The sequence below is a fragment of the Rhipicephalus microplus genome, chromosome 3 (genome assembly GCF_043290135.1).
Source record: "Rhipicephalus microplus isolate Deutch F79 chromosome 3, USDA_Rmic, whole genome shotgun sequence".
NCBI lineage: Eukaryota > Metazoa > Arthropoda > Arachnida > Ixodida > Ixodidae > Rhipicephalus > Rhipicephalus microplus.
The window spans coordinates 77,637,558-77,661,278 of NC_134702.1; the positions used below are offsets into that span (position 1 = coordinate 77,637,558).

The window sequence follows — 23,721 nt, forward strand, 5'->3', positions numbered from 1 at the left end:
AATGCATGTTCGTACGTAATTTTTAACCTCTGCTGCGATTCTTGGCCAGTAATATTTTTCTTTGATGCGTGTCAGTGTTCTTGTGAAACCGAGGTGGCCCGCAGTGGCTTCGTCATGGCAGGCTTGTAATATTTTGCTGCGGAGAGCTCCAGGAACTACCAGCAGATAGCTTCTACCTGTTGATGAAAAGTTCTTTTTGTACAGAATTCCGTCCCGTAAACAGAATGACGATAAGTTCTTCGAAAACACTCTTGGTGCATTGGCGGCCCGTCCGTTCAAGAATTCTATAAGCGAGTTGAGCTCCCGATCATCTTGTTGTTGCCGAGAAATGACAGCTGCATCGACAACTCCTAAAAAACCTGGGAAATCATCATCCTCTACAGCCGGTGATTCAATCGGAGACCTTGACAAACAGTCGGCGTCTAAGTGTTGCCTTCCGGACTTATAAACTACGGCCATGTCGTACTCTTGGAGCCGTAAGCTCCATCGTGCTAAACGTCCAGATGGGTCTTTCATGTTGGTCAACCAACAAAGAGAATGATGGTCGCTTACGACTTGGAAGGCGCGGCCATATAAGTACGGGCGGAACTTCGCAACTGCCCAGACGACGGCCAGACACTCCTTCTCCGTTGTTGAGTAGTTAGACTCGGCGCGTGTCAACGTTCTGCTAGCGTAGGCGACCACTCTCTCCATACCATCTTGGCATTGGACAAGAACAGCACCTAGGCCCACATTGCTGGCGTCTGTATGGATGGCTGTTGGTGCATTCTCGTCGAAGTGAGCGAGGACAGGTGGAGTTTGTAGACGCTGTCGCAGCTCGTTGAACGAAGCTTCTTGCTCTTCACCCCATACAAATGCGATGTCTTCCCTTGTAAGGCGGGTGAGTGGAGAGGCGATGTGTGCAAAGCCTGCTATAAATCGCCGGTAGTAGGCGCAGAGACCCAGAAAACGCCTGACCGCTTTCTTATCAACAGGCCTTGCGAACTTTGCGACGGCTGCCCTTTTTTCTGGGTCAGGCTTCACACCTTCGCGACTGATCACGTGTCCCAGGAACTGGAGTTCTTCGAAGCCGAAGTGGCATTTTTCCGGTTTGAGTGTGAGTCCAGCGGACCGTATGGCTTGAAGAACTGACGTAGCCGCTTTAGATGCTCTTCAAACGTGGCCGAAAAAACGATCACGTCGTCGAGGTACACAAGGCATGTTTTCCATTTCAGGCCGGACAGAATGGTATCCATTAGTCTCTGAAACGTGGCTGGGGCTGAGCATAGACCGAAAGGGAGGACTTTGAATTCATAAAGCCCGTCTGGCGTCACGAATGCGGTCTTTTCTCGGTCGCGCTCATCTACTTCTATTTGCCAGTATCCACTTTTAAGGTCCATTGACGAGAAGTAGCGTGCATGCCGTAGCCTGTCCAAAGAGTCATCAATCCGTGGTAATGGATAAACGTCTCTTTTTGTAACATGGTTCAGCTTACGATAATCGATGCAGAAACGCAAGCTGCCGTCTTTCTTTTTCACGAGTACCACTGGCGATGCCCAAGGACTTTTTGATGGTTGGATAACGTCATCCTCTAGCATCTTCTTGACTTGCTGCTGGATTACCTCACGTTCTTTCTGAGCAACGCGATATGGGTTCTGTCGGATCGGTCTTGCTGTGTCTTCCGTAATGATGCGATGCTTAGTCAGAGGCGTTCGACCCACTCGTGATGTCGATGAGAAGCAGTCCTTGAACTAGTCGAGCAGCTCCATAAGACGGCATCTTTCAGTCGGTGTTAGACTCGGACCGATATCAACTGGTGGTGTATGTGGAGGTGATTGAGCTGTGGCTTCCCCTTGCATTAGAAGACAGTCGTGAGAGTAGTCGAGCTCTTCGAGGTACGCCACAGCCGTGCCTTTACCGATGTGCCGGCGCTCATTCGTGAAGTTGGTCAGAAGCACCTCTGCGCGCCCATCCACTAAGCTGACGATGCCGCGAGCGATGGCGATGCCTTGGCGAAAAAGAAGGGCAGTGATGCGTTCGGCTATGGCGTCTTCATTACAGTCCACGTCACAACACACAGAAACAAGACTACAAGACAGTGGTGGCACGCAGACGTCGTCGTCAACCACACGTAACACCCTGGGTTCTTGGTCTGGATCTTGGGTCACAGACTTGTCAGCGGCGAATGTGATCACACCATCGCGTATGTTAACCACAGCACCGTACTCTCTTAAGAAGACCATTCCCAGTATCGTAGGTTTGCAGCACTCCGGTAGGATCAGAAATGTGGCTACAAAAGCTGCATTCTCAATTGTGAGTCTTGCTGTACATTTTCCGGTGGGAGTCATTATCTGGCCTCCAGCATTTCGGATATATGGGCCCGTCCATTCCATCCTGACTTTCTTAAGTTCGTCTGCCAATCGTTCACTCATTATGGAGAAGTCTGCGCCCGTATCGACTAAGGCTGTCACTTCAACGTCGTCAATCGTCACAGCGAGGTCGGCAGTCACAGTTTTCTCGGCGGAGTCTTTATCGTCATCTCTCACGTGTTTCGGCAGCAGTGGGGGATTTTCGGCAATTCGACGGCTTGCAACCTTCCCCCCAGAGGTCGCTGCTTTCAGTTTCCCCGCCGTGGGCTGGGAGACCGACCTCTGACGGCGTCGGCAAAACTACGGCGGCTTGGTGAACCAAAGCGAGCCCGGGATGGTGAGCGCGTCCGGAAGGTAGAAGAGCCTTCCCGCCTGCCAGCCTGGTCGTCGTCGATGTGGGCATGGCTTTCGTCACACTGTCGGCGCGTAGCTGCAGGTGCACTACCGCGGTAGTCAGCTCGGCGATGTGGGCAAAAACGGTAAATGTGCCCTGGCTCTCCTCAGTTGTAGCAGAGTGGTCGGCGATCCGCAGTGCGCCATATGTTGGTCTTCCGCATATAGGGTCGCCTGACAGAATCCTGCTGAGCCCAGGCTGCCACAGGATACGGCTCGAGGTACTGCGGTGCTGGCATGGGCGTGGGCGTGGGCATGGGCTAAATGCCGCGTGCATAGCTGCGTTTAGCGGCGAGATAGCAACGACAACGAAGAAGGCGGTTTTTCTCGAGAGGCGCAGCGCAGGCAAGTAAAGAAGACGACAATCCTAGCGGCCTTCTCTGAGAGCGTCTCTATAAGTTCCAATGTCCGTGTTTTTAAATAAACCCCCTGTAATTTACAACCCGCGACACTGGTGGAGGAGCTGGGTACTACCACCTCATGGTCAGCACCCCTGTGAGAAGCCCCGAGTCCAGCCCTACGAGACAGCCACGCGTGGAGACGCCGGTGCACCGCTCAAGCCGTCGCCTTCAAGGTCTTCAACCGGAATTTGGCCTTTTAAAGGGAGCAACACTTTCGACAGCCACCCCTACTCAAGAAATGGCAAGGAGTCCTGCACAGGTGACGGTTCAGAATATGCGCATTCCTGAACCATTTCACGGCCGGCCGAACGAAGATGCGCAAGACTGGCTTGAGCAGTTTGAACGGGTACCTAAATCGAACTACTGGAGCCTCGAGGGGAAGCTCTTCCACGTATACTTCGCCCTTGAAGACGGCGCGAAGACGTGGTTTATAAACCGGGAGGCAACATTGACGACATGGGAGGAGTTTTGTCGTCGGTTTCTTGACACCTTCGGTAACGCGGACCGACGCGAAAACGCACAACGCCTTCTTGAAGGACGCACCAAACAGCTGCATGAAAGCGTCGCCATGTTTGCTGAGGATATGGTGCGTCTGTGCCACCGCGCGGACCCCAACATGCCCGAGGCTCGAAAGCTAAGCCATCTCATGAGGGGCGTCAAAGATCAGCTATTTGTTGGTCTTGTGCGCAATCCACCGACAACAGTGGACGAGTTCACCAGGGAGGCCACCGCAATAGAGCGTGCGCTGCAGCAACGGTACCGACAGTCTGATCGCCCGGCCACCGGCGCAGCTGCAGGCGCCGCCGCACTTACCGCAAACGACGAGTTTTCTCTACGCCACCTGATTAGACAGATCGTGCGTGAGGAGATCGCGAAGGAGAACGCAAAATACACATTGCAGTCACAGGCACCCCCGCAGCAGGAGTCCACGGTAGCCTCCGTCGCTGAAGTCGTTCGCCATGAACTTCGACAAGCGTTTGCCTCTCGTCAGCAGTATTCCGCTCCACCGCACCGTCCGAACTCGTGCACCTATGCAGACGCTGTGCGTCGTCCATTGGCTCCAGAAGTATCCTACCAGCCGAACGGATACAGCTATGCACGCGGCAGTATTGAATGCATGTGTAAAACCTGAACTATTTGGAGTATTTAGGTACACAGCTGGGAAAGTGCAGTAATCTGTTTCTGTTACGTAAAGAAATGAGCCAGTGATGTTCATGTACAAATAAGAAAATACCTCAGAGTACCATGTGTATACTCCATTTTGGAATAAAAACCGATACTCTTTAGGATAGCGGCAAGTTACGGCTGAAAAACTGTTGAGTAGAAATCGTGATCGACTTGTTTGTGTTCAGAAGTCAATCGATGACGATTTAGAGCATTACGTATCTAGGTAGAGCGCAACTACTTTATGTTTAGAAGAAATGTTCATCAATTCGTATTCTGCTATGGGAGAGCAATAAGCTGTCCCAAATGGCAAACGATACTGGGACCTTCCTCCCAGAACGTGTTTAGCAAAAACTGTTCAACAATTTAGAGTACTGTGTGATTAGAAAAAGTGTGTAACGATTTAGAACACTAGTTCCTCTACTATAACAGAGCTTAAAGCCGTCCCGTGGCAACGCTAAGAAGAACCAATTACGTGACCCCTGTCACACTTTTGCTCATCTTCCGGTTTTGTGCACCAGCATTTAGAGTACTTGGCACTCTACTGTGTGTTTAGAACCGCCCAGACAGCATACAAGTATACAGTTCACAGTAAACCACGTTCGAGATGTCAAGTTATACCCGTGCCACACGGGCATAGAAAATGACATTTGGTGGCGAAGGCCTTCAGTTCCCGAATGACATTTGTTTCACCGGCGCTGCTACACGTCCAAAGCGAATGACATTTGACTTGATGATGTCGATCACAGCACCTTCCAAGTGAGCATTGGGGGGAATAGCAATAAAAAAATAAACAAGCGTTTACAAGCTTCATACACATCATATAATCATTAAAAATAGAAGTAAGCATATTACGCTGCCCTAAGTTGTAGTTTCTTGCTTTGTTTTACGACGTTTCAGCCGACCGTAGCAACGTAAGCCAACACTAGTCAGATCCACAGCGTAATTAGAAAATGGCACCTGTCGCATCGCACCTGTCGCATCTCTCAGAAGATGTTCGCAGAGTTAATTTTTTCACGGCAGCACTTGTGTGTTTCCGTGCAAAGCATCGTGCTCAAGAGCGAATAATTCTGGAGCAAAGACGAGTTATTATGCGTCAGCTTGAGTACATTGAACTTGAATTAATTTTAAACCAATTAAACCTGATCTTCGTATAACGGTCAAAGCACTTTTTTTAAATTTATTGCAAATAAAAGACGGGAAGTTTATTTTTAGCTGAATATGATTTGTTTTATTTACTTTAGGGTAAATCGCACTTCGCGAGCTGTGTCGTCGAGAGTAGGTATTTCTCAGTCAACTGAGTTCTCGCGAAGGCATTTGGTGGCGAATGGCATTCGGACGAATGCCATTTCGTTCGCCCGTGTAGCACCGCGTGAATGGCAATAAATCTGAAGGCATTCGGGGGTAAATGCCATTTTCTCTGCCCGTGTGGCACGGGTATTAATCTCTGCGCAGCCTTCACAACTGCTTAGGCTTTTTGGATGATTAGGCGAAAATAACGCCGCTACCCAAGAGATTATCAGTATCGTACGGCTCGAGACGCGTGAGTTATTATTTCTGCAAAATCTCTTTTATACGAAACAACCAGCGTAATGCGAGATTGGTGTTGATGTGTTTTATAGCATAGAAGTCTCTAAGAAGTAATCTGGTGTTTGAGAAGCATGCAGTTCTGCCGGAGATGATTGCGTAAAGCACACAAGAGGTAGTGCAGCTCAACTGTAACCACACTGTAACTCAACTGGTTTACAGCGCTTCAATTGAACGAGTTCATTGAAAGATCAAACTGTAGATTGTGTCCCATCGCACACTTTCTGCAGAACAGTTTTCTTTCAGTCTGAAGTCTACCCATGTGAACTAAATGTTCACAAAATGCTGAAGTCAAGCGCCATTTGAGACACCAAGGATAGAGTCACAAGACCTATAGAGGCGCGCCCATGTCGCTGTCGGGAGGACTTGCCTATCGTGAAATGTTAATGACAAGAAATTGACGCAGTCGAGCGATCCTAACTGTTTCGTTGTACCAGAATTTCTGAAACACGCTCGCCATTCCGGTTTTGTGTTCCTTCATTGCAGTCCGGTATTTGTCGGCTTGAATGCCGACTTGATTGTTTCTTCGTGTTTAATTGCCACCACGGTGGATAGCAAAGTGTTTGAGCGTCGATACGCAGTGCCGACGGGAGGCCACCGGTTTCAAGGGCAGATGATAGTACCCTGACCTGGGGATTGATATTTTGTTTCTGCCCGGTGCAATCCTCGGTGTTTGTTTTTTTAAATATTGCAGCGAAGACGATGATTGTCCGGTCAACTTCTGGAGCTGGCTGGCAGTATCGCTGCCCGTTGCGTTGATTTGCTGCGTAACTTCTTGGATGGCCATCTACTGTGCCAGCCTCGTCAGCTGGTGAGCGCTTGCCTTCGAGTCAAAAGGGGTTTAAAAAAAAGAGGTCACATTTTAACCACAAAAATGGCACTGAATATAATAGCAACAAACTATAATGTTATATGATTGAAAACTCGTCTCATATGTTATATGAAAACTCGACTGGCAAAATGCGATCTCAGGCAACTCTACAAAACGCTGGTTACACGGCCACTCCAGGCACACTCTTCGTACCGTCCCTTCGCGATGAGAGCGCAGCGCGTAGAAGGTATGCGGGATGCCTGCTGACGGCTGCCGAGATACGAGGGCGGGCATTTCTTCTCTGCTTGTGCTTTCAACGGCTGCTCTAACCTGTTGCCTAACAGTTCCGGAGGGGGAGGGGGTTCTCGCGCGCTGCTTGGAGCGACGGCCACGTTTTAAATGCGAGTGAACTTTAGTCGGGGCATGTCAGGCGTCCCTCAGTGTCCGTGCACCGGAAGGTGTTGTACCTCCGCACCCACACCCTCTCTCATAGCAACAGAGGCGGGCACACTTGACCCTAGCAATCGGAGCAGGTAGAGCGGGTGGAGTAGCCGAGAGTGAGTAGAGAGGAGGAGCGAGCTCTGGCGTGTGAGGGCGCTTGCATCGCGGAAGCTTAGCGGAGCTCCCGCGTGTGTGGAGAGAGTGTAGGTGCAGTGCTTCGCCGTTCCTTCTCTCACCACTCACTCTCTTTCCTCCCTGTGTTCGCTCTCCCGTTCGCTCGCTCGTACGTATATATAAAATGAGTGAAGTGCGCGCCTTGCTTCCGACCTTTCGCCATTTGATGAACCTGTAAATAAATGGTTATGGTACCAACACCTACGCCGTGTACCCTCGGCGCAAAAAATGCATTCGCATTTTCTCACGATTCCCTTCGTGGAGAGGGGGGGGCAATTTTTTCTACTGTCCTCTTTATCCCCTTCGGCCATCAGTGAAAAGGAGCTTAGCAGGAACACTAGATTAGGCAGACAGCAATTAGCTCCATTTTCCGTTCTTCAAAAACCACGCATTTGCCCCCGTTCGCTTGCTTATTACCCGCGTGTAGAATTTACAGTAGGTCAAAACTTTAACTATCGTGAGCAGGGGCCACTTCTTAGTCTCTCAGCGCCATATTATAGAACAGAGTTACAAAAGATTCCTCCGTGGACATACACTTGTCCACACATTTTTTTTAACTTAATTCAGTCGTATGGAAAATATGCACAGAAAAAACTGCCACTCAAGCACGATTGGTAAAGATTAGGCCAACTGTGAGATACGCCAGGGTTTGTCATCAATTTGAACTTTATACGCGACATGACGGCGATGGCAGAAACTCGCTGAGACTTGCTATCGCAATAAAAGTAACCAATTAAGAAATCTACAGCCCTGCCGCCCATGCCAGATTTTGACTTACGTCTTAACTAATCGTTCTTTTTGCCCCCATGCTTTTCGAGTCACTGCTACCGCAAGAACCTGTCACCTGGGCCTGTATTCTGTCCCAATTTTGTTTTAGAATTGCTGAGATTGCAAACGTACAAGTGGAAGACGCTATCGCCTCGACGCTGCCACGACCCCGTGTCGCGTCACCCAGATGTTCATTGGCAAATTGAGCTCTTCGTAAATCGAATGAAATGCAAGGAATGTAAAAAAATCTCAGTGCCGTGTTATTGGTGAGACGAATGCGCACCCACACACACACACACACACACACACAAACACACACACACTAGCACGCATGCACGCGTACATTTATTGGCACATGTCAAATACGTGTTTCTCGAAAACCATTCAAGTGTAATTATTCACGTGCACCGTGCATTGTGAATTAACCTTTACCGCCTCAAATTCATGGCGGGAACCTTATATGCCTTTGTAACCCGCACGTAGAAGGTTCGTTGCATACGAACACTTAGGCAACTGACCAATGAGCCTTCGTCATCTGATGTCCTTATGTATAACGCCCGCGTTTTAGAAAGAAAACGGTGCATTTTTTATGAAGACAAGACCATTTCTTGAGGAGTACGTGCAGTCATGTCATGTCTCGCTTTAACGTTTCCGTTAAGAAAATGTCCCGTAACATATGCACTTTTCGTATATTATAAAAATATATGGTGTTTTACGTCCCAAGGCAACGATACGATTTTGAGAGATGCCTTAGTGGAGGGCTCCGGAAATTTAGGCCATCTGGTGTTCTGTAACTTGCACTGATATCGCACAGTGCACGGGCCTCTACAATTTTTCCTATATCAATATGCGAGCACCGGGATCGAACCCATGACCTTCGGGTCAGCAGCAGAGCACCGTACCCATCACTCCACCGCACCTGGGGACCGTTTGTGTGCAATAAAACATTTGAAAGTCAGTGCTTGTCCCGTGTCGTGATGCCATTGCTATTTAATAATGCAGCTGCCTGGGCTATTTTCTTTGCTACTGACTTGGCTGAAGTCCTTTGCTATTGTCCCCATGTAAAAAAAACAAATCCGTGCTGTCTGCTTTTCAGTGTTCAAAAACAACTAGCATAAAGCTTCGCATTACGGAGTTACATCTTAGTTTTCCTTTTGTTCGTTTGTGTAGTCAAGTTACAAGAAGCAACAAAAAAATGACCGCATATCTACGGGGTGAATCGTGAAGAGTGGGCGAAGCTCGTACTGCAGGGTCCTCGCAGCACTGCCGCGTAGAATCATGGTTAGCTTGGCCTCTAGCGCCCGCCCGGAGGGGTCGCTTCTTCGAGCGCGAGCCCCCGCCGCCCTGCGCGCATGCCACTCGGCAGCCTTGTCTATCCTCCGTCAACGAGCCTCTGTTGGCGCGCGCGCCAGAACGGTGCAGCCGAAGAACACGTGATCGCAGTGGTGCGATCGTCTTTCTCTCCTTACGTGTGTGATGTAAATGCTGTTTTCGTAAAACTCACCTTTTCTTATTATCTTTTTTCACAAAATGCCCTCTAGTGTGGGATGGTATTGCATTTCTCAGCGTATGTGCATTCGTTCTATAGTACAAAGAGCGCCATCTATGGCTAGATGGGAGACTCAATGAGCGATGGTTACTACGATAACGGGATGATCGGGTGACGCCATAAGGAGATTCACACCTAAAAACGGAACTAACTTTATCGTGAACATAAAATAAGTGTTTTGAAAGAGTCACTACCGCAAAGAAACTTGTGCTGTTTTTATAGTGTTCTTTATAACGTGCCTTCCTTCTCTCCCACCTCCCCTGCGACAGCGATGATGACATCGACGAGCAAGTACATGACGACATGTCCAAGAGCGCCCGCATACACCATCAGAACTTGAAGAGGCACACGTAAGTTTGGCTCCTTTAAAGACGATAGTCTTTCTTGGGGACCTTCGATGGAAAAATTTTGGTCTCTCTGTCTGTCTGTCTGTCTGTCTGTCTGTCTGTCTGTCTGTCTGTCTGTCTGTCTGTCTGTCTGTCTGTACATTTGAATGTTTGTCCGCCCTTAACGATACCTCAAACGGCACGAAACAACCGATTCATTCGCAGCCCCCACCAATATTGCTCAAGATTCAGCGTTCATAGTTGTGCGATTGTCCATTAAAAAGCAATTATTGCGCGTATCTGAGGTGCCTTAACAACACGCTTATTTCGCATGTGTGCCTTTATACTAGAAAAGGCGCATACAAGTAACTATAAGGACTGTAGCGTTTATCACGCTGCGCTGACAGTGCAACGCGATGCTCAAAAACGTAAGTGTTTCCAACGCTTTGCTAAGACGACATGGTGGTGGCACCTGCCCATCGCTTTGCGTTCTACACTTATCACCGCCGAGACAGGCGCGCATCTTTCTCCGCGGGTGTGCACGCTTTCGTTTTCAAAGATAACTGCCAAAGGCGCTCGTGTATAACGTGCCTCGATGCGCTCGTTCGCCTCCGCTACACGCTCGAGGCACTCTAACGCAGTGCCTCCAGAATACCATTCTCCAATTTTCTTGCGTAGAACATCAAATAAACGTTTTGTTCACTCTCTCCAGATGCAAGAGTATCGTCTTTCGACGATATTTGCAGCGTAACATGCACATTCGGGACAAATTTTTTTTAACTGTGGGAAATGACGCTGCAACTACGACGAACACACGTCGCCTTCTCTGAAATGTTAACTGGGTGAAAGGATTCCTTCGTTTATAATAGAAAATGTGGGCGTGTCAGCAGGAAAAAAGCTTACAGAATCGACGGACGGGTGCTGCAACTGTGACGTAATCTGGTGGCTGACAACAAAACCTGGTTCTAGTAACGTTGGCTGACACTAGCTAACTTATTCGTAAAGAAACAAGAACTTGACTCCGTGTCACCGCGGATTCGATTCATGTATAGAGGGAACTACGCAAACAAAAAGATAAGAGGTGCAGCGAATTTTTTTCATGCAGTATTGTCCTAGTGTGCGACACATTGCAAGTATAGATGGAGCAAGATTGTAGATACACAATGTAGCCAACTCTAGCCAACATTGCTGAATGCTGGTATTATGCTTGTGAGCACAGCCGATTGCAAATGAAATGCACATTTTTTCCTGAAAACTAATGTTTTATTGTTCATTTAGTCTTTATTATATATGATAATTTGTATTTACTGCTCTGCAGATATATTGAATTTGTTTCATCAATACCAGCTCGTCACATGCTTGTCCTTTTTATCCTGACTTATGGACTCCTTCTGAAAGCGCACTTTAGCTCTCTCCGTATAACTCACTTTCAAATCAAAGGAAAACCGAGAAAACCCAACGTACTTAGAAGGCGAGTTCTGACGCTTATTTACAATTGATTTTTTTTTATTTACTTACTGACTCATCGAATGAAGGCAGGAATTGTTCGCAATGACTCTGAAGCCTACGTTGGCAACACTGAGTAGCTTTTTTTCACAGCTTCGAGAAAAGGACTCTTCGAGGACTCTTCGGATTCGAGGACTCTTCGCTTTCGCATATCGTTGTTGCGTAGCGCTTTTAAGCGGTATCGCAAGCACCGCGCCATGTTATACTGGTACCTTCTCGCAGTATGTGGGAAGCCCTGGCGTTCTACTGGATTGTGGGCATCCCCGTCCTTTCCTGCGCGTACGGCGTCCGCCATCCCGATGAGTAAGTGGTTACATCTGCTCCAGATTTTATCAAATAGTGAAGATATGTGTGTCTACCCGTACAAAAAAAACAAGCAGTTGCTCTGTGTACGAACACACGCGGCGATGAGTGGGGGCCTCCTTAAAAATGGGACACAAACAACGAATGTGCCCCTAATCTCGCTGCTGGCTTTCATGGAGACGGTAGGGTGGGGAGAGAATCTGCAGCGCCAATTTTCTAGGTGGCTTTGGCTGCACTAGTTGGGGAGAATGACTGTCGCCGCGCCTGCGCTGTTGCTTCGTCGGAAGCGCGCAGCTGTTGTTTGCTCGGCGCGCTTGCCCGGCGCAAGGAGCTTCGACGGCGACGATGGGGTGCGGGCCGAAGGAGCTTCGCTCCTAGTGAACTGTTGCATAACGTTTGGAACCAGTATTCCTCTAGTTTGGTGGCCTTGGAAATGCCGGCTATTCCGCTCCGCTTCCCCTCCCGAGGCTATGGGTTCACCACCCACCGCTTTTGGTAGACCACCCACCACTCCGATTGATCCCTCTTGTAGGGTGTGCCTAAGGAAGCAATAAGTAGCGACTGAGCGCGTACAACGTCTGCCAATCGCTCCTCCTACCTTTAATGGTGATGCCAACTCCAGCTCCAGCGTTCGAACGCAAGTGCCCTTGCTTTCGTCTCAGGTGTTATCAATAGATGCCAGAAATGCGAGACCACCATTGTGAATGGGCGGTGATAACGGGAAGACTGATAATATGAAAGAGTACCGAACTTGCTATAAAATAACCCGATAACGCAGCTCCGATGGTGTGACCTGGAGTGTTGCCTGGGGCCTTAACACCATGTGTCTTTCTTTATTAGCAAGCGAGTGCGTATTTCAATTTTAGTTGTACATAAATATACGAGTCGTTATAATATAAACGTTGTATTCATCTTTATGAGTCCCCCGTACGAAAAGAAAACTTAAATTTTTGATTACATTTTACCCCCTTCCTTTTGATCATCTTGCCATTTCAAGGGAGTGGCACACCTGAATTAGTAAGACTGTACGGGTAATGGCAGTAAAGCCGTCTTTGCCGACACATGTCTCGTTTGTAAGCTGTTATGTTACGACAAATACATGAGCGAACTTGGAATCGGTCTCTGCGTCAGTCACTTTGATGCCGCAAAGTGATTACGAATTCTTCATTGTCTTGCGAAAGGCTGCGGTTGCCCTTGTTGGCTACTTTTGTCCACGTTGACTACTTTTCATCCTGTTTGGCGACGACAATTTTTCAGTTGTGCCATGGCTATTTACGGCTACACTTCAGTTTATGATTCTACTAATTCAAAATGGCTTTATTTATTCATAAATGGTAAAGACTCTGTTCATATTACCACATCTGTTCTATGTGGCTATCAATTTGCCGATAATATTAAATGACGCGGCTACTTTCGATTCGGCTTGAGTTCAGGCACCTTTTTTCGATTCCACTCAACGACAAACCTGGTATTGCAGATCATAGAAATGCATCTTAGACATAATCTAATGCAATAGCGCTTGTGTTCTGATACGCGATGTCGTGCACTATATACAGGTACGTGGAAGGCCCTCTGCTGGGCCTGACGCTGCTCGGGTTGAGCGTGTCTCCGGCGTACTCACTGCGTAGCTGCTGGACGCATCGCATGCTCTGCTGGCGCCAACTCTGTTCGCGCATGCCGTGGAACGTCATTCTCGTGCTCGGCTCGGTTGCGGCGCTCACCAGGACCATCGAGGTGCGAACGTCTGCGTTCGGAGGAACTCTTGTAGCGTAGCGTAGACTAGAATGCCGTAATTTCTGAAGAGAACACCGAGTATAGCTGCTCCGAAAACAGCTTTTGAATGCATTACAGTGCATGAATTCATGATTTCTTGGTGCTAACAGTGTAACTTCAATGAAACCATGAACACTCAACAACTAGCTTAATGCATCGCTTCTTTTACCTACAGCAACAGCCATGCATGAACAATAAACATTGGCGAGCGCTAGGTTGCCCATAAGGAAAGAGGGGGGGGGGGAGCGAGAGCAAAGTACTATCACATCCGTTGGCCACGAAAGAAAAGACACGACCAATAGAGTGACGGAAAACCTTAAGGAATACAGCAGGGACGTACTTCTCATGGTCCACTGCATGTCTTCGCTCCCTAATTTTCAAGCAGTGAAGCTGAGAAGTAAGTAGTTCTTGGTACAGAACACCGGGTACCTTCGGTCGCCATTATTGCCGAAAACAGTGTGGCCATAACCCTGGTCTTTTAACAATTATGGAACATGCTCGTTTAAGAAAGTATGCAGCAGGCATTGCACCCCTCCTTAGATGATCACAGGGGGCGTCCCTCTTCAACCCCCCTGCTCACGCCTATGATGAACAACTTAAGGTAGAAGGCACAGTGTTCAATGTTTTTGAAGTCTGGGACAATCTATAGGAATTGAAAAGAGAGTCCTCCTATAAGTCCACAGTAGCGTAGTTACTTCAGTACAACGATACAACTTCCACTCTTCTTTTCTATCTCTCCCTCAAAGGTACAGTTGTACCATTCAGTTCGGCTCACTCATTTCAGTGACGCAAAGGGGTCCACGCCTATGTAAAACAGTTATGACCATACGGATTTAACTTCATACCTTTCGGATGAAATTTCAGTCGTATTCGTATATCTTACCTATGGTAATATTGTCACGACGTCAAAACAGAGGTCTTGCCGTAGAGACTGAGACACCAGAAGCAGGTCGATCTTAATTAGAACGCGCAAGCGAGTTCTTCTTCTTCGTCCATTTCATTGTACTTCATGGCACATGCACAACTGTCATTGTCTTTCTTTTTGACAAGCACGTGACATTTGCCTCCCTCCGAAAGAGGCATCGTCCCGATGCGCAACCTACGCGCTCTACCAGGCGTATGAAGTGGTCGCGTCAACTGGATAAATGCGGTTTCATACGCACGACGCGTAGGACTTCGGGTAAATGGTTTTGACGCTTAGAACTACAGTCAGTGTCGGGAACAACTTCATAGTTCACGTCGTTCAAGCGTCGCGTGACGCTGTATGGGCCAAAGTATCGTCTTAGCAGTTTCTCAGACAGTCCACGTCGACGTATCGGAATCCAGACCCACACTTTGTCGCCTGGTGAGTAGCTAACAAACTTGTGTCGGGTGTCGTAGCGTTGTGCATCTTGATGCTGCTGATGACAGATGCGCACGCGCGCGAGCTGTCTGGCTTCTTCGGCACGCTGAGTGAATTCTTCGGCGTCTACATGGATGTCGTCACACTCATGCGGCAACATGGCGTCCAATGTTGTCGTGACTTCGCGACCATAGATCAGACTGAACGGTGTCATTCCAGTGGTTTCTTGTCGAGCGGTATTATAAGCAAAGAACACGTACGGCAATATCTGATCCCAGTTTTTATGTTCCGTGTCAACGTACATGCTGATCATGTCTGTGAGGGTCCTATTGAGGCACTCCGTCAGTCCGTTTGCCTGCGGATGGTATGCAGTTGTTCTCCGGTGAGCTGTACCGCTGAGTCTGAGAACCGACTCCAAAAGCTCTGCGGTGAAGGCAGGTCCTCTGTCTGTGATCACTGTTGTCGGAGCGCCATGCCGAAGGACGATGTTTTCGATGAAAAACTGAGCGGCTTCTGCTGCTGTGCCACGCTGCATAGCTTTAGTCTCCGCATAACGGGACAGGTAATCAGTGACCACAATAATCCATCTGTTCCCTGTTGTGGAAGTTGGAAAGGGACCCAGGAAATCCATTCCAATCTGGGTGAACGGCTTTTCTGGTGCTTCGACTGGACGTAAAAGACCGGCTGGCTTGCTGGGAGGCGCTTTGCGTCTTTGGCCGTCGGTGCAAGTTCGCACGTGATGGTTAACAGCAGCAGGTAACTTTGGCCAGTAGTACTTGCATCGTAGTCGGCACAATGTTCGGGTGTAGCCTAGATGACCAGAAGTTGCTTCATCATGGCACGCTTCCATAATTTCTTTTCGAAGAGAGGCAGGCACAACGAGCAAGTGCGGGTTACCGGTTGGTGAGAAGTTTTTTTTATAGAGAACATCGTTTCGCAAGCAAAAAGATGGCAGTCCTCTAGCAAATAACCGCGGCACGTCTTTACGTCGTCCTTCTAAATATTCAATGAGTGGTAACAGCTCAGGGTCACTGCGCTGCTCTCGTGCAATAGTGGCCGTGTTGACAACTCCCAAGAATGCCGCGTTGATGTTTTCGTCATCAGGAGCGACAGTTTCCACTCGTGACCGTGAGAGACAGTCGGCGTCGGTGTGCCTCTTCCCAGATTTGTAGACGATGGTCATGTCAAACTCTTGAAGTCTTAGGCTCCAGCGCGCCAAACGACCAGATGGATCTTTAAGGTTGGTGAGCCAGCACAAAGAGTGATGGTCGCTAACAACCTTGAAGGAGCGGCCGTACAAATACGAACGAAATTTGATGACTGCCCACACCACGGCGAGACACTCCTTCTCGGTGGTCGAGTAGTTCTCCTCCGTGCGAGAGAGAGTTCTGCTGGCGTAGGCTATTACTCTTTCACAGCCGTCTTGCCACTGCACCAGAACGGCACCTAGACCTACATTGCTGGCGTCAGTGTGAAGTACTGTAGGGGCGTCCTGGTCGAAGGGCGCAAGGACTGGAGGTGTTTGCAAACGTTGTCGCAGTTCATTGAATGCCATTTGCTCCTGTTCACCCCAAAAGAAGGGGACGTCCTCACGTGTGAGTCGTGTCAATGGCGCCGCAATAGACGAAAAGTCCTCGATAAATCGTCGGTAATAGGCGCACGACCCTAAGAAGCGTCTCACAGCCTTTTTGTCACGGGGTGCAGTAAATTGCGCTACGGCATCTATTTTGGCCGGGTCAGGTCGAACACCTTCGTGACTGACCACGTGGCCTAGGAAGCTGAGTTCATTGAAACCAAAATGACATTTTTCTGGTTTTAAAGTCAGGCCGGCCGAGCGTATGGCTTGGAGTACGGTGGATAGATGGCTGAGATGTTCCTAGAATGATGCTGAGAATAAAACAACATCGTCCAGATAGACCAAGCATGTTTGCCACTTCAGGCCCGATAGTACGGTGTCCATGAGACGCTGAAAAGTGGCTGGCACCGAGCACAACCCAAAAGGAAGCACCTTAAATTCGTAAAGGCCATCAGGTGTCACAAAGGCCGTTTTTTCACGATCTCTCTCGTCGACTTCTATCTGCCAGTAGCCGCTTCGGAGGTCCATTGAAGAGAAATAGCGCGCATGACGCAGCCGATCGAGTGAATCGTCTGTGCGAGGCAGTGGATAGACGTCTTTCTTCGTGACCTGGTTCAACTTGCGATAATCAATACAGAAACGCAAGCTGACGTCTTTTTTTTTTTTTTTGACCAAAACCACGGGGGACGCCCAAGGACTTTTCGAAGGTTGTATGACGTCATCCACGAGCATCTTCTGTACTTGCTTCTGAATCTCCTCGCGTTCTTTCGGAGCCACACGGTAGGGGTTCTGCCGAATCGGTCGCGTGTTGTCTTCAGTAATGATGCGGTGCTTGGTCAATGGTGACCGCTGGACCTTTGACGTACGCGAAAAGCAGTCTTCGAATTGGTGTATAAGTCCTAGCAGACGCTTCCTATCAGAGGGCGGTAGCGTGGAGCAGATGTCCACCGACAAAGTTGTCGAGGCAGGGACTGTCGCGTCATCTGGTTGCAAAGCACAGCAATCCCCGGCTTGGTCTATATCGTCGAAGTAGGCAATTGCGGTACCCTTCTGGATTTGACGGCGCTCGTTGCTGAAGTTTGTAAGGAGCACTTCTGCCTGTCCACCAGTAAGCGTTAGGATGCCTCTCGCGATGGAAATGCCTTGCGTGAGCAAAAGAGCGACTATGTGCTCCACCATCACATCCTTACAGGAAGGCCACCCACTGGACACAGACACAAGGCAGCAGGATCTCGGTGGGAGCGTCACATCGTCGGCTATTCGCAAACTGCCGCGTAGTTCGTCGCTGCTGACGTCGACATACGGATGTGCGCAAAACGTCACCATACGTTGAGGGATACGTTGAGAGTGTCTCGATGATTGGCAACCTTGCCCCCGGAGGTCGCAGAAGTTAGTTTCCCCGGCGCGGGCGAGGCGAACGGCCTCTGGGGACGTCCGCGTAGCTCTGAGGGAAGTCACGGTGACGCGCAGGAGATGGAGATCACCAGCGACGCGGTGTAGTTGCTTCGCCAGTCGACAGTTGATCGGCATCGTAGACACGATGGTCTTCAGAGCGGAAAGAAGCGGGACGAGAAAAGTTCCCGAAGCCGGAATCGCTATGACGGCAATAGCGAGCAATGTGACCTGGTTCTCCGCAGCGGAAGCAAATAGGTCGACGGTCGGCCATGCGCCACAAGTAAGTTCGGCGAACTGGTGGTCGTCTCATGGAATCCCGTTGCCACCAAGGTACGGCCGTGGGTCGTGGCTGGAAGGGTGTCGCCACAAATGACGGTGGAGGACGACGGACCACATCAGCGTAGCTCGCTGGATGTGGCTCAAGACTTGGCGCCGGTGGTGTAACGGCTTGCCTCAACTCCTGGCGGACGATTTCGGCAACAGATGCGACGGGCGGTTGGGTAGGAGGGACGCAGAGGGCCTGAAGTTCCTCACGCAGTATTTGCCTAATCATTTGTCGCAGGGAACTTTCACACACGGCAGTGTTCTGAGCTGCCGCACTTACTGCCGTGTGGTTCGGTAGGCGGTCAAAGTGTCCGTATCGTTGTCGCAGTGCGCGCTCGATGACAGTCGCCTCTCTTATGAATTCATCTACTGTTGTAGGTGGATTTCGTACGAGGCCCGCAAACACTGGTTCTTTGACACCCTGCATTAGGTGACGCACCTTCTTCGCCTCGGGCATGTCAGGGTCAGCTCGTCGAAACAGACGGATCATACCCTCTGCGTACATGGCGGCTGTTTCGTTGGGTTTTTGTGCGCGAGCCTCAATCAGTTGCTGTGCGCGATCCCGTCGGTCCGTGTTCAAAAATGTGGCGAGGAGCTTTCGACGGAAATCTTCCCAAGATTGGAAAGTAGCCTCGTGGTTCTCGTACCACGTGCGAGCGCTATCTTCCAGGGCGAAATATGCACGGCCAAGTTTGTGCTGTTCGGTCCAGTGGTTAGATACAGCGACCCGTTCGAACTGTTCGAGCCAGTCCTCGACATCCTCGTTTTCTTCCCCATGGAAAACTTCAGGAACGCGAGGATGTTCAAGAGTCACCTGCGAGGGAAGAGTGGTATGCGATGGAAGGGTAGCCGTGGATGTGGTAGGAGCTGCCATGCTGGTTAGAGGCGGAACAGGTGCGGACTCCGGACTTAGGCCTAGTAGGCGCCGACTGAATCGGTGCACCGGAGTCGTGACGAGGGGCTGGGTCTCTGGACTAGGTGAACGGGTGCGAGCAAGACTGTCCTGCATCCGGTTGTAGGCTCCAGCACTTCCACCAGTGTCACGACGTCAAAACAGAGGTCTTGCCGTAGAGACTGAGACACCAGAAGCAAGTCGATCTTTTTAATTAGAACGCGCAAGCGAGTTCTTCTTCTTCGTTCATTTCGTAATCCTTCGTGGCACATTGTTGTTGTTGTTGTTGTTGTTGCCCCTTCGCACTGGCACATACCCACTATGGGGGATTGGCCATGAAATCTAGAAGTATCCTAAATGATATATATTAAAAGGTTTATCCTTAATCAAAAACTAATGATGTAATAGAAAATAATCATTAACTAAAAAGGAATATTAAACTAAACAAATAATTAAAGATTGAATCAAGAAGAGAAAAGGTGAGGTAATACTACAGTGGAAGACAGAAATTTTGAGTAGACCAGACAATCGAGCTTATCTCACCCGGTCACAATCAAATGAATATGCAAATTTCATTCAAAATTAGACAAGTGTCGTCAGAAATATATTTAAGCAGGCATTATTATGACATGCGCTTTGATTCTCGAATGAAATTGCATACAGCATCGAATACGCTCCTGTGGCAATGTCCCAAGCTAACGGCACCGAAACTTAGAACATTATCTGCAGTTAAATTTAAACCTACTGCTTGAAAAGGAACAATTAAAAGTCTTTTCCTAATTAATGAATAGTTTTTACATGTTATAAAGTAATGCACAACTGTCATCGTCTTTCTTGAGCAAGCACGTGACAATATCCTGATATTAGCCTTCCTTCTAATATATTCTCGCTAAAAGCAACCACGCTTACCTTCCGGTAAATCTATGACGTTTACAGTATAAGCGTATAGCTGAACCACATTGCCAGGTTGTCACTAAGCACGGCAATCGATGCAGAAGCCAGTGTCACAACGCGCACAGTATTCAGAAGGGCTTTTCCGAGGGAAAGCCAGTGAATTGGGATATATCGCGATAAACTCTTTGTTCCCCCCCCCCCCCCTGCAACTGTTGCTTGAAAATCGGAAACTACAATTCGATGAACTTGTTTTATTTTCATGCGTATAGTTGCCCCTTTTTAGTGAGAACTTTCATAATTTTTGAAGACTGATACAACTGCTGTAAAATGTGAAATATTTTCTTAAAAAAAAAACACGGACGTCTAAGCTATCACCAGGAGAAAGAAGCGCAAGAAAATTGCTTTCACTTGCAACTTCTCTTCCTTGCACGAAAAAAGTAGAAAAATTGTGAGTCACGCCACACATGCGCAAACATCACTGCATCGCATAATCATTACACATTAAGTGCGAGGGCTGGGCAAAACCATTTCTAATCCAGCGAGGAAACACAGAATTTGAACGTTCTTTTCGTGCGCTTATTATTTGTGCTGGTGGTGCTTAGTCATCCAGGTTTTTCTCGAGGTTATGAGCCAAGTGCTTCAGCAACGAGTTATGCTGAGTACAATATTTTCGTAAATTGTATGTCACATAATGCGTGCATGCAACCTGACAGGACTTCCAGCTGGTGGAGATGGGACTCTCCAAGCTGGACGACCACTTCTGGTCGCAGCGGTCGACCAAGTCATGCCAGTTCATCCTTGTCAGTGTGGCGGCCATCATGTCCGAGATCGTGCTTGGAGACTCGCTCGCCCGGTCGATGGCGACCACGGTTCTTCGAGTGGTAAGCTTCTCAGCTGTGATTACGGTGGAGCGTTGTGTGACGTCGGGCCTTTGCCCAGGACGAGAACATACATGTCCGATATTTTAAAGCTTAACGTCATGGTCGATACTGCTCCACGCATTTGAATGACGCAAGGAAAACAAATTCACAGCATGTCCACAGAGTGAATGATGATCAGTGGGGCGAAGCGTCCGTGAGTCAGTCTGTCCGTGCGTCCGTTCGTTCTGATTTCCGTCCATGCGACCGTCCGTCCGTCCGGTTGTGCGTCCGTCCGAGCGTCTGTGTAGTTCATGTGATAGGCAACAAGGGATTTTTCTTATTCGAATATTTCGTGTGAATGAAGCTCAGCCAAGAAAAATTGTTTCTACAGCTTGAATTTAGCCCCGCCGCGGTGGTCTAGTGGCTAAGGTACTCGGCTGCTGACCCGCAGGGCGCGGGTTCAAATCCCGGCTGCGGCGGCTGCATTTCCGATGGAGGCGGAAATGTTGTAGGCCCGTGTGCTCAGATTTGGGTGCACGTTAACGAACCCCAGGTGGTCTAAATTTCCGGAGCCCTCCACTACGGCGTCTCTCATAATCATATAGTGGTTTTGGGACGTTAAACCCCACATATCAATCAAATCAATCAACAGCTTGAATTTACCCTTATCATAATAGGCATCCAAGCTACTATTACACGATAGAAGCTTACTAAATTGTATTTTGAGGGCCCGGGTTCTGTTTACTTACAACTGCGATCATGAATCCGCAGGCGGTGGTGACCGAGACCCCGGTGTCCTTCTACGTGGTGCCGGTGAGTCTGGCCGCGTCCATCAACGTGATGCTGCCCGTGTCACTGCCGCTGCTCGTCATGCGCGAGTACCTCCACACCAAGTGTGTGCAGATGGTGAGCATGCATTGGTGCAGCAAAATGGTATTTCAACGTTCCCGAGACCTGCTTTTCTTTCAAATGCGAAGCATTTCTTATTAAACCAAAGGCGCAACTGCTGTTTTTCACCTATCTGGCTAGCCGTCTGCTTCTCGGTGTTCTCGTGGCCATCTTCCTGATTTGTAGTGTGTCATTATTGCCATAGGATGGCGTGAAATTATTGGGACACGTCTGGCAAGAGACGGCATGAGTAATGTGACATGGCTGTCATGTGCACAGTGAAACTATTTTCCATTGTCACGTGTTGCGCGTATACGTACCACTAAAGCCCCTATACCTTCAGAAAAGCACACCGTTCTTTATATCTGCGTGCTTCCTCCTCTCCCAGCCGGAGCAAGCTCGTGGTGCGTTACAGGGGGCGCCACTGTCACAAGCAAAAGAAAAAAAGCAACGTGCAAGAGAGGAGGCGGTGAGAGGAAGAGCAGATGGCGGTATACTTTTACGAAGTAAAGTGCAGCGTTCTTTCCATCTGCGCCGCTTGCTCCTCTCCCCGCCGGAGCAAGCTAGGAATGAAGACATTAGGAATGAATCAGGGCTGGTTAAGGAATGGGAACGAGTTGTCAAGTATATTGTACTAAAAGTTTCACGTTTGGTTTGTTTACGCAGCGCCGGTAGAACCGTGAGGCTCAGCCACAGCTGCCGGTTAAATATAGTATGTCCGCACGCGAGTCAGCTCTGAGACGACAGAACACGTCAGCAGGTACCTGAAGCAGGTACCTGCTGAAGAAGGTATGTAAGAAGGTACGTAAGAAGGTACCAGTAGGTATACCTTCTAACACACCTGAAGCCGTGTTCAGAAAACGCACTTACGCTACAGTTGTTCATAAGAGAAAACTTTCAGCCGAATCTGATGCCTGACATATTATTAACGATAATGGGTTGCTAATGAGGGAAATCACTTATGAAAAAAGATGTTTTTTTTAGTTCGGCCGCCAGTTTCCGAACCGCTCGAGAGCCTAGTTTATTACATAACAAAAAAAGAAAGAAAAAGGCAGAAACATTGATGCAAAGTCTCAGGTCATGACTAACAACTTTTATCCATGGTGTCACTTCAACAGTAGCTACGAACCTCCCGATGCGAATAGGCCCGCAACTACCTAACTGATAGTGTAGTTGTCTTGTAACCAGAAAATAATTCTACCTAATGATTCTGAGGCTGTAATAAATAATTCAGCTTTTAAAGTTCTCACCTGCGTTTTAAATTTTTTTAGTCCGGAGAAACAGCCGTTATATGTTGCGTTATTGTGTGAGCGAAATTTTGATTCATGCTCTGGCACAGCACTGTATCAGTGTAGCTTACTTGTCTACGCAGGTGGCCTATGGCGTCTTCTTGAAATGCACCGCCTTAGTCGCCATATTCCTGCTCATGAACACCGTCGGTCTCTTCGTGTTCCAGGGTGACACGCTGCCCGAGAGGGGAATGCGCCTGGCTCTTAACAACGCCTCCCACAATGATATTGATTTTTCGTGATAGCATCCAATGACCACCCACATACCTTTTGTTCAATTTTCTAACGTATATCACTTGGGGCTAATAATAAAACTCGCGTCATTCCAACGACAGCTCTATCAGCTCCGAAGCGTCCACTTTCAAACTTGTTGCGGAGCTGTAAATGAAACGCTTGCTCTATTCGTAGAGTCTGTCCACGTCCGTGAAAAAAAAAAGAAAAAAAAATCACGGGCCTAGTGGCTAGGGTACTCGGCTGCTGACCCGCAGGGCGCGGGTTCGAATCCCGGCTGCGGCGGCTGCATTTCCGATGGAGGCGGAAATGTTGTAGGCCCGTGTGCTCAGATTTGGGTGCACGTTAAAGAACCCCAGGTGGTCTAAATTTCCGGAGCCCTCTACTACGGCGTCTCTCATAATCATGTAGTGGTTTTGGGACGTTAAACCCCACATATCAATCAATGAAAAAAATCACGTGACCTCTTTTGAGGAATGGATGTCA

At 48.7% G+C, this 23,721-nt stretch overlaps 1 protein-coding gene across 2 annotated transcripts in view; it reads left to right on the forward strand.

Moving 5' to 3' along the window:
- The window catches only part of LOC142803242 (uncharacterized), a 40,574-nt gene extending 17,242 nt beyond the window's left edge, over positions 1–23,332 (forward strand). The window contains exons 10-16 of one of the 2 annotated variants that reach the window (XM_075888352.1): positions 6,588–6,704; positions 9,906–9,986; positions 11,691–11,771; positions 13,328–13,505; positions 20,681–20,848; positions 21,599–21,733; positions 23,088–23,332. In XM_075888352.1, the coding sequence (XP_075744467.1) occupies positions 6,588–6,704; positions 9,906–9,986; positions 11,691–11,771; positions 13,328–13,505; positions 20,681–20,848; positions 21,599–21,733; positions 23,088–23,246 (919 nt within the window). In that variant the 3' untranslated portion in view covers positions 23,247–23,332. The remainder of the gene's footprint in view (positions 1–6,587; positions 6,705–9,905; positions 9,987–11,690; positions 11,772–13,327; positions 13,506–20,680; positions 20,849–21,598; positions 21,734–23,087) is intronic. The other variant, XM_075888353.1, reaches the window with a different exon arrangement.
- The last annotated feature ends 389 nt before the right edge of the window (positions 23,333–23,721 follow it).